This window comes from Mesocricetus auratus, unplaced genomic scaffold (genome assembly GCF_017639785.1).
Source record: "Mesocricetus auratus isolate SY011 unplaced genomic scaffold, BCM_Maur_2.0 Super-Scaffold_100007, whole genome shotgun sequence".
Classification (NCBI taxonomy): Eukaryota; Metazoa; Chordata; class Mammalia; order Rodentia; family Cricetidae; genus Mesocricetus; species Mesocricetus auratus.
The window spans coordinates 56,668,338-56,682,455 of NW_024429191.1; the positions used below are offsets into that span (position 1 = coordinate 56,668,338).

At 43.7% G+C, this 14,118-nt stretch overlaps 2 protein-coding genes across 2 annotated transcripts in view; both read right to left on the reverse strand.

The window, feature by feature from the left end:
• Supt6h (SPT6 homolog, histone chaperone and transcription elongation factor) overlaps positions 1–14,099 on the reverse strand; it is a 39,587-nt gene extending 25,488 nt beyond the window's left edge. The window contains exons 1-6 of the mRNA XM_005077020.4: positions 13,717–14,099; positions 1,958–2,096; positions 1,057–1,215; positions 886–962; positions 426–618; positions 199–283 (exon numbers count right to left, since the gene is read on the reverse strand). Coding sequence (XP_005077077.1) covers positions 199–283; positions 426–618; positions 886–962; positions 1,057–1,215; positions 1,958–2,066 — 623 coding nt within the window. The 5' untranslated portion in view covers positions 2,067–2,096; positions 13,717–14,099. The remainder of the gene's footprint in view (positions 1–198; positions 284–425; positions 619–885; positions 963–1,056; positions 1,216–1,957; positions 2,097–13,716) is intronic.
• Positions 4,167–4,468, reverse strand: LOC101829442 (40S ribosomal protein S29). Its single transcript, XM_005077019.4, has one exon. It carries the CDS (start codon positions 4,435–4,437, stop codon positions 4,267–4,269), a length of 171 nt encoding a protein of 56 aa, XP_005077076.1. The 5' UTR covers positions 4,438–4,468; the 3' UTR covers positions 4,167–4,266.
• Positions 14,100–14,118: the final 19 nt, after the last annotated feature.

Consider the following 14,118-nt stretch of genomic DNA (forward strand, 5'->3'; position numbering starts at 1 on the left):
TTGAGGACTCACATACTTGAGAGCATTCAGTGACTGTAGGAGGAGCTGGAAATCACTGCCTACTAGAGGTGATTTGAGAGACACCAAACAAAAATAGATGAGAGTTAGGATCATTCTAATTATGGCAGAAGCCTCTAGTCTTCCTGATCACATGTCCATTCAGTGTCTTTATCACCACATGGTAATAGGCACACTTACGCATCCGTATATCCAGGAAGCTTTTTTCGCCATTTGGGCTTCTTTAGAGGCTGTCCATCATCATCCACAATGAAATCGTCAATATCTAGGAGGACAAGGAACAAGTTAAGGGCTTGGTCAGTGGATAAACCTGGTTCCTACCAGGGAGAAAATGAGGGAGGTACCTAAAAGGATCTCCCTATTGGACCACGAAATCTCAACATTCCTGTCCAGAATCCGTCACGTACCTGACTCTTCATCATCTTCCTCTTCTTCCTCGGGAGGAGCTATGGGGGCCTCTACAGCCTCCTGTCCTTCTTCCCCTTCTTCATACTGGAAAATCGCCTCTGCAATAGCCTCCTTTTCATGTTCCTCTTTGCCACATTCCTCTTCATCATCATCTTCATCATCAGACATTTTTTTGACACGTCGGAATTTTTGCTAGTGTTAAGAAACATGCTTTATTAGGATGGGGTGTGTGGGTGGTCAATATAAGGATGTTTGTTATCCAGGCTCACTTCTATAGTCTCTCCACAATTACATTCATCAAGTGAGATGGGAAAGAACACATCGAGCCTTACCCGGCAGACTGACAAATCTTTTTCTAATAGGCTTTGGATCTGGGCCTCACAGCATTATGCTGCTGGGCATCCTTCTCCTCTCTGATGACCCCAAAGCATTCAGGAAGAAGGATAAGAAAGTACTTACTCCTCGTTTGACTTTAACACCCAAATTCTCCTCAATGAGGTCAAAATCATCATCTTCCAGGCGGTCATCAAAAGATGCTGAAGAAAACAAAGTGTACCCATGGTAAGGAGGAGGCTCTTCTCCATTACAACTCCACCCTAGCCTCAGTTGACATGGAGACATGCTACTTACTGCGCTTTCTCTTCTTGTGGCCAACATCATCTTCTGAATCACCAGAGTCACTGCCCTCATCTTCCTCCCCTTCTTCTTCATCATCGTCATCATTGATAAAGCCTTTCAGGTTGCCTCGCTCATCTTGATCATCTAGATTCTCCTCTTCCTCCTCCTCATCTGAAAATACGTGTTTCTGAGGCATGGAGATTGGGAATAGACGAGGGTGGGGGCAGACTACCCACTTAACTTCAATTATTCATCTGCCCTGAACCCAGTAACTGACTAGTTACTAGGTAGCATGTTAATTCTCTGCCCCATGTAATGGCACAATGTAGGACTTAGAGCAGTAGCACCTGCAAAGGAAGGTTTCTTTCCCACATTTACCATCTGTCTTTAGGAAAAGAAGATCTTCCCAATTAGCTTGCCTCCTCAAATCATTAGTAGAAGCTTATTATCTACCAGTAACCTAGTTTCCTCAAAGTACAAACTCATCAGCTATATTCCTTTTTATATTCTTTTGTTGAAAGTTTTACCTCCCACCCCCCTAAAAGTTATTTCACAATTCTACTCTCTTGACGACTCTAAAGGTTAGAAAGGAGAACATGAACATCCATAGGTCTAAAAGTGGGAAGCATTACAAAGATTTATTCATCAGTTTACTGTCTCATGTACACTAATGTAAACTTGAACTAGCATAAACAATATCTGCATCTTATTTTGTCTTGATAGTTTTCTAATTACTGTGCCTGGGATACAGCAGAGCGATGCACTATGCATTTCTATGAATGACTGAACGTTCTCAAGCTGGTACCTCAAGTGTGAGAACTTCTGTGCTCAGCCTGAGCCTTTCATCAGCAAGAATCCAACTATCCAAAGCTTAGGAATAGTGGGGAGAAGATTGAGGCTGGGGCCTCCTCACCATCATCCTCCTCTTCCACAAACTTCTTGGTGACTCTAGGTACCACCTCGCCTTCATCATTGTATTCTTCCTCTGACTCTTCGGCCTCACTTTCCACAAAATCAGACATTACTGCAGCTTCTCACAGCCTTCTTGAAGACTACAGAAGGGAAAGAAAGTGTGTGTGTGAACAAAAATAAGACACATGAGCCAGGTGTAGTGTTGCACGCCTTTAATCCCATCACTGGGGAGGCAGAGGCAGGCGGATCTCTGTGAGTTTGAGGCCAGCCTGGTCTACAGAGTGAGTTCCAGGAAACCCAGAGCTACATAGTAAAACCCTGTTTCATAACAAATAAACAAAAGACACATAATTTTAAACAGTGCTTTTAAACCTCTCCTTGTAACTATCTATCATGGCTCTGCCCACTCCATCATTTCTGCTCAATAAGAATCAGGAGGCTTGCTGGGCATTGGTGGTGCACGCCTTTAATCCCAGCTCTCAGAAGGCAGAGGCAGGGGGATCTCTGTGAGTTTGAGGCCAGTCTGGTCTACAGATCAAGTTCCAGGACAACCTCCAAAGCAATACAGAGAAACCCTGTCTCGAAAAAACCAAAAAGAATCAGGAGGCTCAGTTTGGGAGTGTGACTCTATGGTGAGGGTTCACCCAACACGCAAGAGGCCCGAGTTTGACTTCCAAAACCAGAAAACAATCAGAAGGTTCCAAATCTCCCATTCTTCCTAGGGTTGCTCCTCTTGTATTTTAAGAAATGGCAATTATACAAAAATTAAATCAGAATCATTTTTCTCTTTCTCACTGTTCTAATTTAGAAAGGGTTTCACTCTGTAGCCCAAGTTCCCCTTGAATTCACAGCAATCCTATTTCTGTCTGTCCAGTGCTGGGATTTCAGGAGCTAACCACTATATCTGTATTATTTCTCTCTTTTTTTTTTTTTTGGTTTTACGAAACAGGGTTTCTCTGTGTTGTTTTGGAGGCTGTTGGTCCAGCCTGGCCTCGATCTCACAGAGGTCCGCCTGCCTCTGCCTCCCGAGTGCTGGGATTAAAGGCGTGCGCTGCCGCCCCCCCACCCCGCTGTATTATTTCTCTTTTTTTTTTTTTTTTTTTTTTTTTTTTTTGGTTTTTCGAGACAGGGTTTCTCTGTATTGTTTTGGAGGCTGTCCTGGAACTCACTCTGTAGACCAGGCTGGCCTCGAACTCACAGAGATCCACCTGCCTCTGCCTCCCGAGTGCTGGGATTAAAGGCGTGCGCCACCAACGCCCGGCTATTTCTCTTAACCCAGGTGTTTTACTTCACAATTTCAGGCAGATGGAGAAAGCAACCAACATAGGGAGGAGAGGCTATGATGCTAGAGTGAGATTATATGACTTGTTCAAAAGAAGTTTGAGAATTGCCAAGACTTTGTATAAGGTACTTTCATACATACTCTAGCAGAGTCAAAAGAAAAATCCCTGCCATGCATGGTAGTACAGGGCTTTAAATCAAGGATGCAGAGGCAAGAAGTAGATTTCTGGGAATCTAAGGGCAGTCTAATCTAAAAAGTGAGTTCCAGGTAAGCCAGGGATTCACAGTAAGACCCTGCCCCCCAAAAAAGGAGATGGGGAGACTGGAGGGATGCCTCAATGGTTAAGAGGACTGGATGGATGTTTTTCCAGAGAATTCAGGTTCTATTCCCAGGATCCACATGTTTGCTCATAACCACCTGTGATTCCAGTTCCAGAGGATCCAATGTGCTCTTCTGGACTCCTTGAGCACCAGTCATATACATGATGCACAGACATAGATGCACGTAAAACATCTATACATATAAAAACAATACAATTGTTTTAAAAAAAAAAATCCCTATACGAATTTATGCCTGCTTGTATGACTGCTGGTTTGAAGAATTCGGCTGAAAAAGAGCCTCTTTAGAAAGATGAGAACCATGATGAATCAACCTATCATTTACTTTTTAACTTTTGTTTTCGTTGCTGTGATAAAACACTGACCAGAAGCAATCTAGAGGAGGAAAGAGTTTATTCACCTTACAATTCCAGGTCATAGTCCACCACTGAGAGAAGTAAAGGCAGAAACTTGAAGGCAGGCTTGCTGGCTATTCCACATAAAATCAACTCTGACAAAGGTACTCATTTCACAGGCAAGACACAGTAAGAGCCATGAAGAATGGTACTTTCTAGTTGGCTTTCGTATACTCAGCTAGCTTTCTTTCTTTCTTTTTTTTTGAAGGTCTTCACTTTTTTATTCTTTATGTACAAAGACTAGCATGATCTGTTTCACTGGGTAGACAGTCTTGAATAATCCATTCAAGGCTGCTTAGTCCAACTTAATGAAGCCTATGTCCTTCGCGTACTGACGGAAGCACTGACGGCACATGTTCAGCCCATATTTCCGGATCAGGCCGTGGCGGTTGGAGCAGACGCGGCAAGAGCGCGAGCCCTGGCCGAACTTGCGCGGGTGACTCCAGTAGAGCTGCTGGTGACCCATCTTGTCTTCAGCCGGCACAAGAGGAGAAAGGCCTCAGCTAGCTTTCTTACATGGTTCAGGACCACTTCTAAGCCATGGCACTGCCCATAGTGGGCTGGGCCCTTCTACATTAATTAACAATCAGGATAATCCCACACACATACACACAGGTCAATCTGATCTAGGCAATTCCCTAACTGATACTCACCCCTTTCAGATGACTCTAAGCTGTGTCAAACTGGCAGTTAAAGCTAACCATTTCCTTGCCAAAAACAAACAAACAAACAACAACCTCCCAGTCTTCCATGGCCTACAGGAAAAATAGAAAGACCTTTAGAGTAGAGATCAAATTCTGATCTCAACACCTAATACCTAGATCACTTGGAGAATGACAACAGAGTACTCCAAGCCTGCTGAACTGATTATCATCTCTAGAACCATGGTTGAAGGGCAGATTAGATTCCTGAAAGTTGTTCTCTGACCTCTATGTGCACACCATAGAGCATGGCCTTGCACACACAAACCATACACACAATAATAATTATAAAGGTGATGATGAAAGTTGGTGAGATGGTTCAGTGGGAAAAAAAAGTGCTTGCGGTGCAAAACCTGGTGACCTTAGTTTACCCCTGGAACCTATGTAAAGATGAAGAAAGCAGACTCCTCAAAAATTGTCCTCTGGCCGGGCGGTGGTGGCGCACACCTTTAATCCCAGCACTTGGGAGGCAGAGGCAGGTGGATCTCTGTGAGTTCGAGGCCAGGCTGGACCGACAGCCTCCAAAACAATACAGAGAAACCCTGTCTCGTAAAAACCAAAAAAAAAAAAAAAAAAAATTGTCCTCTGTCTTGTCCCCTTACCTGATAATAAAACATAAAATAAAAAGAATCATCAAGCAGTGGTGATGCACACCTTTAATCTCAGCACTCAAGAGGCAGAGGCAGGATCTTTGAATTCAAGGCCAGCCTAGTTTACAAATCAAGTTCCTGGACACCCAGTGCTACACAGAGAAACCCTGTCTCAAAAACCAAGAGTCAATATATTGTTTCTTTTTTTGTTTTAGAAAGACTGTTTCAATATGGCACACAGTGGCCTAAAATTTGCCATGTAACTAAGGATGGACTTGAACTCTAGCTCCTCCTGCCTCTACCTTCCAAGTACTGGAATTACAGGTGTGTGCCATCATAGTAAGCTAAGAATGTAGTTTCAAATACATGTTAACGGGTTTCTTTTTTTAAAAAAATATTTTGTTTGTGGGATTGGAGAGATGGCTCATTGGTTAAGAGCACTGACTTCTCTTCTGGATGACCCAGGTTTAAATCCCAGCAACTGGCCCCCACATTGCAGCTTACAACTTCTGTAACTACAGTTCCAGGGATCTGACACCTTAGCACAGACATACATGCAAGCAAAACACCAATGCACATAATAAATAAATTTTTGTGTGTATTAGTGTTTTTTCTTGGGTGCATGTCTGTACCACATACATGCAATGCCCAAGGAGGCCAAAAGACGGCATCAGATCCTCTTGATCTGGAGCTACTCAGTTGTTAACTCCTAGGTCAGTGCTGGGAAATCCTGTACTCTTCAAGAGCAACAAATGCTTTTATTTATGGAGCTGTCTCTCCAGCCCTGTCAACTGGGTTTCAATTTGAGTCCTGGGACTCATTTTACTTAGCATTCTATAAATCTCTACCAACTAATAACTTCATTTTCTAACATATCTAAAGCTTGTCAGGGAACTAAAAAAAAAAAAAAAGCCTAACTGAGCCCTGAGTAGAACATTAAAATAATACAAAGAGGCAGAGTATGTAGCTCAGTAGACAGATTGCTTGTCTAGCACAAATGAAGCCCTAACTGCAAAACCAGCTTTGAAAGCAGAAGCTTATAATTCCAGCTTTCAGGAGTTGGCAACAGGAGGATCAGAAGTGCAAGACTTGGGAGCTAGTTTAGTTGGAAAAGTGTTCTATGTGAGCCTGATGACTCGAGTTGATCCCTAGGAGGCATGAAAAAAGCTGGGCATGGTGGCACTGGTTGGTAATTTCTAGCACGGAGAGGTGGGGGAAGCGGAGACAGGTCGATCTGTGGGGCTCACTATTCTGGCCTACTTGGTAAACTTTCAGGCTGTTGAGACTGACTCAAAAGACGGGGTGGATAACCCCAGAGGAAAAGTACCCCATAGCTTCTACATGCACATCTGTGCACTTGCACAATACATTTACATACTCCATACACATGAACAAAAGGAGGTTAGAAGAGGGTATCCGATGCCCTGGAACTTAAGTTAGGGATGCTTATGAACCACCATGTGGGTGCTGGGAATTGAACCAGGGTCCTCTTGCAAGAGCAACAGTAAGTCCTCTCAACCACTGAGGCATCTTGTTTTGTTTTGTTTTTTTGTTTTTGGAGACAGGGTTTCTCTGTGTGGTCCTGGCTGTCCTGGAACTCTGTAGACCAGGCTGACCCTGAACTCAGATATCTGCCTGCCACTGCCTTCTGAGTGCTGGAATTAAAGGCATGTGCCACCACTGCCTAACTACTTAATAAGATTAAAATTGGTCCTGAATAGTTTGATGACTACTGAAAAGGTTCTGCAGGGTTGTGACATAGGAAGTCTTTGGATTAGGTGGATGCCCTTCTCCCCTGTATCCTTATGGTCATTTAGCTTCAGCAATACCAAGTGAGTATCTTAAAAATTCTGTCACACACACACACACACACACACACACACACACACACACACACACACACACACACACAAAAAGCCGGGCATTAGTGGCCCACGACTTTAATCACAGCACTTGGGAGGCAGGCGGATCTCTGTGAGTTCAAGACCAGCCTGGTCTACAAGAGCTAGTTCCAGGACAGACTCCAAAACAATACAGAGAAACCCTGTCTCAAAAAACAAAAACAAAACAAAAACAAACAAACAAACAAAAAACTGTCACATTTGGGGCTTGAGAGATGACTCAGAGGTTAAGAGCACTGGCTGCTCTTCCAAAGGTTCTGAGTTCAAGTCCCAGCAACCACATGGTGGCTCACAGCTATCTATAATTGAGATCTGGAACTCTCTTCTGAAGAACACTGTATGCATAATAAATATATTTTTTTTAGAAATCTGTCAACTACATTTGGAGCTCTAGCTGGATGTGGTGGCTCATGCCTTTAAGCCCTGCACTTAGAAGGTGGGCAGGGGAATTTCTGAGTTGGAGGGCAGCCTGGTTTGTATAGAGTTCCATGACAGGGCTACTCAGTGAGACCAAATCAAGAAGAAGAAAAACAGCATGGACAGAGGTGAGAGTAGAACCCACCCCTACACTTAAGTGCTTTTGAGTCTTACTCTAGGGTCTGTGATATGAAACTTAACTCTTTAGGACTCACAGCAATCTTCCTACCTTAGCTTCCTGAGTGCTGTGATGAAAAGAATGAGCCATCATGCCTGCTAATTTAAATTTTAACACTGCTCCTCCTAAGCCTTGAACTGAGACATTAAAAATAGATTTAGATACAACAAGTCTCCGCACAGTTTGCTTTAATTAGGTCATCATACCATGAATTCAGTCTTTGAAGACATCAACGTCTAAAAGTTAGCTAGCTCTTACAGATTAGATGTCCCTGGTCTATTTAACAGAGAAAAATACACAACCTACCTGAGAAAAGTTTTTTTTTGGTCCAGGGAGGCAGCTGGTGTTCCTGTTATAATCAGCTTAGGAAGACAGCTGTATCCCCTCCTAGCTCCCAGCCTAGGTTAGTGATAAAGCACACACTCTGCTATCATTGTGGAATGCTCCTAATCTAGCTCAGCGCTAAGATTTCCAGTTAAAAGAGATGTGCCAGAAGCAATCATGACTTTCCACAGCTAGATTTCAAGAGTGCTGCAACAGCAACTCCAGAACTAAAAAAAAAATCAAATCACTCGTGTATATTATTAATAGATGATTTATAGGATGAGCTAACTGCAGGTTTGATTTTTGTATTTAGTACTCACATTCTACAAATTTCCCCCACATTCAAGACTGTAGTTAAATCTGCATCTGGAATAAGCCTTGAAGAGGAGGAAGAGTGTCGGAGGGAGGTTTCTCCAGACAGAAGTACAGCTGCTGTGTAAGATGTGGCTTAAAGGGAGAGGGTGGTGGTTACCATGGCATTCTCCGGAAGAGGAATAGAGCAGGGATCAGATGGCCACAGGGGAGGCCCTCTGAGCCTCTCCCTTTCCAACAAGAACTCATATGAGGCAATTAAGAGACCTGGCTGAAAAGATCAGGCCTGTTAACTCCTCCTGTTCTGAAGCTTCAACTAACATTCAGATTTTGTGTGCTTTAGGGTCAACCTCTGTTCTGGGTCTTGATGGGTAAAACTGAATAAAATATACTTCCTCCCTGGTAGGGCTCATAACTTTCATAAATTATGCTATGGCAAACGTGAATGAGGGTGGGGCATATCTTAGTAGTGGACAGAACATTTGCATATCATGCACATGGTTCTTGGTTAAATCTCTGAAACCAGAAAAAAATGAAACAAAATCCTGTAATTAGTGATGAGAACAATATGATGAGAGAAGTCATGGACTACTTCAGAAAAGGGGTTCAGAGTGAGGAGGTAAGAACATGGTCTGGGGTACTACTCTGGAGTGCTTACTCCTCCTTAAGAATCTGTTTGCTCTACTAAAAATAAAGGGGGAGGAATTCCGGGCAGTGGTGGCACACACTTTGGAAGGCAGAGGCAAAGGTTCTCTGTGAGGACAAGGACAGCCTAGTCTACAGATTGAGTTCCAGGACAGGCTCCAAAGCTTCAGAGAATCCCTGCCTTGAACCCCCTCAAAATAAATAAAATAAATAGGGGGAGGGACCCTTGATAAAGGTAATATGAGTAGAAACAAGTTTTAAAGGCCTAGTTGTCTGGGGGATAGTTCTACAAGTTTGCTGCAGGGTTTAAAATAGAAAATATTTTGCATTCTGTTATTGTGAATTAATGTTTTGGCTCATATCAAAGATTTAGGCTCATTTCAAAGGTATTGATGAGTGAATATCCATTTAGAATACAAAAAAATCCGGGGATGGTGGCACAGGCCTTTAGACCCAGCACTGGGAGGCAGAGGCAGTGGGATCTCTGTGAGTTTGAGACCAGCCTGGTCTACAAGAGCTAGTTCCAAGACAGCCTCCAAAGCCACAGAGAAACCCTGTCTCGAAAAATGAAACAAAACAAAAGAAATGGATTGTTTAAAAAAAAAAGTTCCAGAATCAACCTACATTTTTAAAAATCTTGGTTTCAGAACTGCTTATGAAAAAAACCTAATTAGAAGATAGTAAGATGTTTAAAATATAGGCTGGGGTCTGGTTAGATGGTTCAGCTGGCAAAAGTGCTTGCCATGCAAGCCCATGATCTGAATTAAATACCAAAATTCATGTAAGGTGAGAGAAAAGAACCAACTTCACAAAGCTATCCTTAGGCCTCTATATACAGAGGCATGTTCACATCTACACAACAATTAACACACACATTCTCATTTTCTAACCAATTAAGGTCTTTAAGATCTTATTTTAAATTTAAAATCTTATTAAAAAATATAGGCAGTTAGGGTTGGGAGGTGGTGGCAGTAGCAAGACCCTTTCTGAAAAATAAATAAATGAAATTTAAAAATACCCAAAGAGTGAGGACTAAAGTGTAGGAACTAACTGCTTACAGGGCAGGTATTTGGAGGAGGCGCTGGAGAAGAGCCTTCCGTGTAGCAGAAGTTGTGGCAGCAACAGAAGTCTGTTTGACCAGAGAGAAGAAATAGGGCTTCATGTGAAGACACATAGGATCTTTATAAGTAAGGTAAGTTAAAGGCTTCAAAGAGCTGGTTGTGGCGGTGCACACCGGTAGGATTTGCTGAAGGAGGCAGAGGCAGAAGGATCACGAGTTCGAGGCCAGCCTGGGCTACACATTTTTTCCCGGGCGTTGGTGGCCCACGCCTTTAATCCCAACACTCGGGAAGCAGAGACAGGCGGATCTTTGTGAGTTCGAGACCAGCCTGGTCTCTAAGAGCTAGTTCCAGGACAGCCTCCAAAGCCACAGAGAAACCCTGTCTCGAAAATCCAAAAAAACAAAAACAAAAAAAGGCTTCAAAGACTGTAGAGGAATTTGAGTGGAGACAGGACACCGGGGAACTATCTTATAGCCCAGGCAAAAGGAGCACAGAGAGGGTATCTGAACATGTAAAGGACTCAAGATTAAACCTCAAGAGAAACCAACATTTAGACATTAGGGAGAGAAGCAAAGTGTCTAGTAAAGAAGGCTGAAGCATCCAAGAAGCTGAAATAGAGGGTCAAAGAGTTAGAGGCCATTTAGACTACATAGCAAGACCCTGACTCAAAACAAAAACAAACAAAAAACTTACAAAGCAAATGAACAAACCATCCCTGCCAACCCTGCAAAACCATATCAGGTCAGTGGTTGATGTCTATAGTCCCAGCTACTTGAGAGTTAAGGAAAGAGGACAGCTTGTAGTGTGCATTGCTGATTGAGTTCAGCATCAGTTTGATCAGTGTGATTATATTTTTACCTTTAATCACCAGTATGCCTAAGGAGTTTAGGGTAAGGTAGCCCTAGCTGGGAAAAACATTCTTTTTGATAAAAATAGACTCTCTCCCAAAAGGTCAGTGAGTGAGATGACTCAGCCAGCAAAGGCACCTGCCACACAACCATGCACACAAAATGACTACATAAAAATGCAATGAAGTTTTGTTTTTATGTTTTTTGACTAAAATAGAGCAGTTAGCTCATCAGAGAAAATCCAAGAGCAAAGTATAAGCAACCAGGATGGGGACAAAGCTTCAAGGGGTAACTGTATTGACTATTCCAGAGATGACTGAAATGAAGAGTATCCATTGGATTTGGCAACATTGTAGCCATAGGTGATGCTATCAACTTTCATGAGCAGTTAGAAGTCAGATAGACACTAACTAAAGCTTCTATGAAAGATAAGAAAGTTGAACTTGTATAGGCAAAACACTATAAAATGAGAATTTTAAAAAATCAGATGGGTCGTGGTGGAGCATGTCCTCAGTCCCATTGTTAGGGAAGCAGACGCAGGGGAGTTCGAGACCAGCCTAGTCTACAGATCTCTATAGACAGAGACTCTGTCTCAAACCCACCCCCCAAAACAAACAAACAAATAAGCTAGAATGATGAAGCTGTACCTAGTAGCACATGCTTGTACTTCTTGCACTGGGGAGGCTGAGTACAGAATGATTAAGAGTCCCTAGGTCAGTCTGGATTTTATGTCAAGAAAAATGATAGGCCTTTGAGAGATATGGGAACCTAATTTGCAAGCTGATGGAAAGAGATGTTTGTTTTTTGAAACATAGGATTTGGTGACTGACATTAGAAAATAATGGTGAGGCAGCCAATGATCTTTTTTTTTTTTTTTTTTTTTTTGGTTTTTTGAGACAGGGTTTCTATGTATTGTTTTTTGGACCATGTCCCGGAACTCGCTCGGTAGACCAGGCTGGTCTTGAACTCACAGAGAAGAGATCTGCCTGCTTCTGCCTCCCGAGTGCTGGGATTAAAGGTGTGTGCCACTACCGCCCGGCGCCAATGATCATTCTTAAACCAGATGGTGATGACATTTGTTAGGAACAATAACATTGCCAGATGGTGGGTGTCTCATGCCTTTAATCCCAGCACTTGGGAAGCAGAGTCAGGCAGTGTTTCTGAGTTCCAGTCCAGCCTGGACTACAAAGAGTTCCAGGACAGCCAGGGCTACACTGAAAAACCCTCTCTCAAAAAAACAAAAACAATGCTCCCCCCCAAAAAAGAATATAGAAGCCAGAGAAAATTTGCTTCCAAGAGTGTTTCCACCACAGTATACATTGCTTTCTTATGAAGAAGTCCAGCCCTGCAGGAGTGGTAATATAAAATGTGATTGAATTTCAGCACTGTACCACATTCTAGTGTGATTAATTCCTTGTAAGATTAAGCTCTTTGTCAAGCTAATCTAATACCCACACAAGCTAACCAAATAAAATAAGCTTGTAGTGGTGGGGCACCAGGCATGGAAAGGGTCTCTAGATTCATGGCTGAGGGGAGTGCTGTTTTCCATTGAGACAGGGTCTAAGAATGAAGCCCAAACACAAATTCCATGATGCGCCTGGGTCAGCTTCTCAAATGTTGCTATTATAATTGTTTGCTAGTTAAAACACTGAAGACCTACAAAGTATCAACTTCAGTGTCCAACAGTGGAATCCCCCCCAATTAATTTAAATCAACACCTTCCAAGCAGTGCAGCATAATACTCCCTTGCTGGGGAGGGGGCTCAGGCCCCTCCCCTCCCTGAAAATTTATAGGCAGTTAACGGTTGCTAGGGGGGAGGGGCTCATGGGATCCCACCAATCCTAAGGATCTATAGCAATTCATGGTTGCTGGGGGAGGAGTACATTTTCTTTAGGATTGTAGCCTAGGCTTCTCTAAATAACCCCTCACCCACGTTCCTGAAAGTAACCTTAAATTAACTAACTGAGCCAAACACATACACAGAAACATAAATGAAAGTAAGGCGGGGGTGTGAAGAAGGGGATCAGCAGGATTGGGGTGTGTGGAGGAAAAAAATTACCTTATTACTTTTGATATTACTGTGACTTTCCATATAGATATTATAGGAAACCTGCCTCCTAAAGGAAAATAGACACCTATTCTTTCCATATCACAGGGAAACTGCTTTACTTACTTAAATTGAGCACCTGATGTCAAACAAGAACGACAATTTCTTATTTAACAACCCATTCTGATATTTATGGTAGGTTGCAAGTGTCTGAGAAATTGAATTACGCAGGTACAAACTCGCATCTTTAGAAAGGGTCAAGGGCTTAGCTATCCAGGTGGGAAAAAGTTCAATTATCCGACAATGTGAGAAGAGCTAACACTCAGCACAGTACACCGGCCTCATGGCTGAACCATGGGAAGCCCGGTAGGATCCAAACGCCCGGGATAATTAATCCGATCACCTGATGCCAAGTAAGAAACCCTTAAGTTTTCGCGTGGCCCAGATTCCAGAAGCTATGGGGAAGATGGGATCCCAGAAAGCTTGTTGATTCAGCAGGCAACCCCAGTTCACAGTTTCGGGTGGTACTGCGTGGGGAAAGGCCTGGAGACGCTGAGCAACCACTACGCCTTCCTGTCCCTTTCCCCCGGCAGATCAGGAAAGGCCAGGGCCCCCCTTCTTCCCACAGTGGGCACCCCAATGCCTCTTCCTTATGGGACCAGGCCCCGGGAGTCCGGCTCGCCACCTACGCACGCCAGAAACTCTCCAGGCTGGGCTTTACCTGCTTGAGGGCCGCTGTTTCTCCGTTGCGCTTGGCTCCCACGGAAGAAAATGGAGTCGCCGAACCGAGGCTGGAAAAGATAGTCGGGACCCACCGCAAGGGTCCTCCGGAGCCGCCGCGGTCGCTACCACCACCGTCGCCGCTGCTGCGTAACGTGCTACGTCACTTCCGGCTCTCTGTCACTGCGAGTGGGCGGGTCATTTCTTGCTCTCCTGTCCCCTCGGGTGTCTAGCGCTATCGTCTCGAGTGTGCGAGCGCTAACTGAGGGTCCATAGGGAATGCAGCCGCCTTAGAGCCACCAGAACGAAGCGGGGTCCCGAAGGCCACCTGGATCAGCGTGTTCCTTAAGCCGCTCTAGCCAAAGGAACCATAAAGATTCAGGTTAAGGTGTCTTCATTTCCT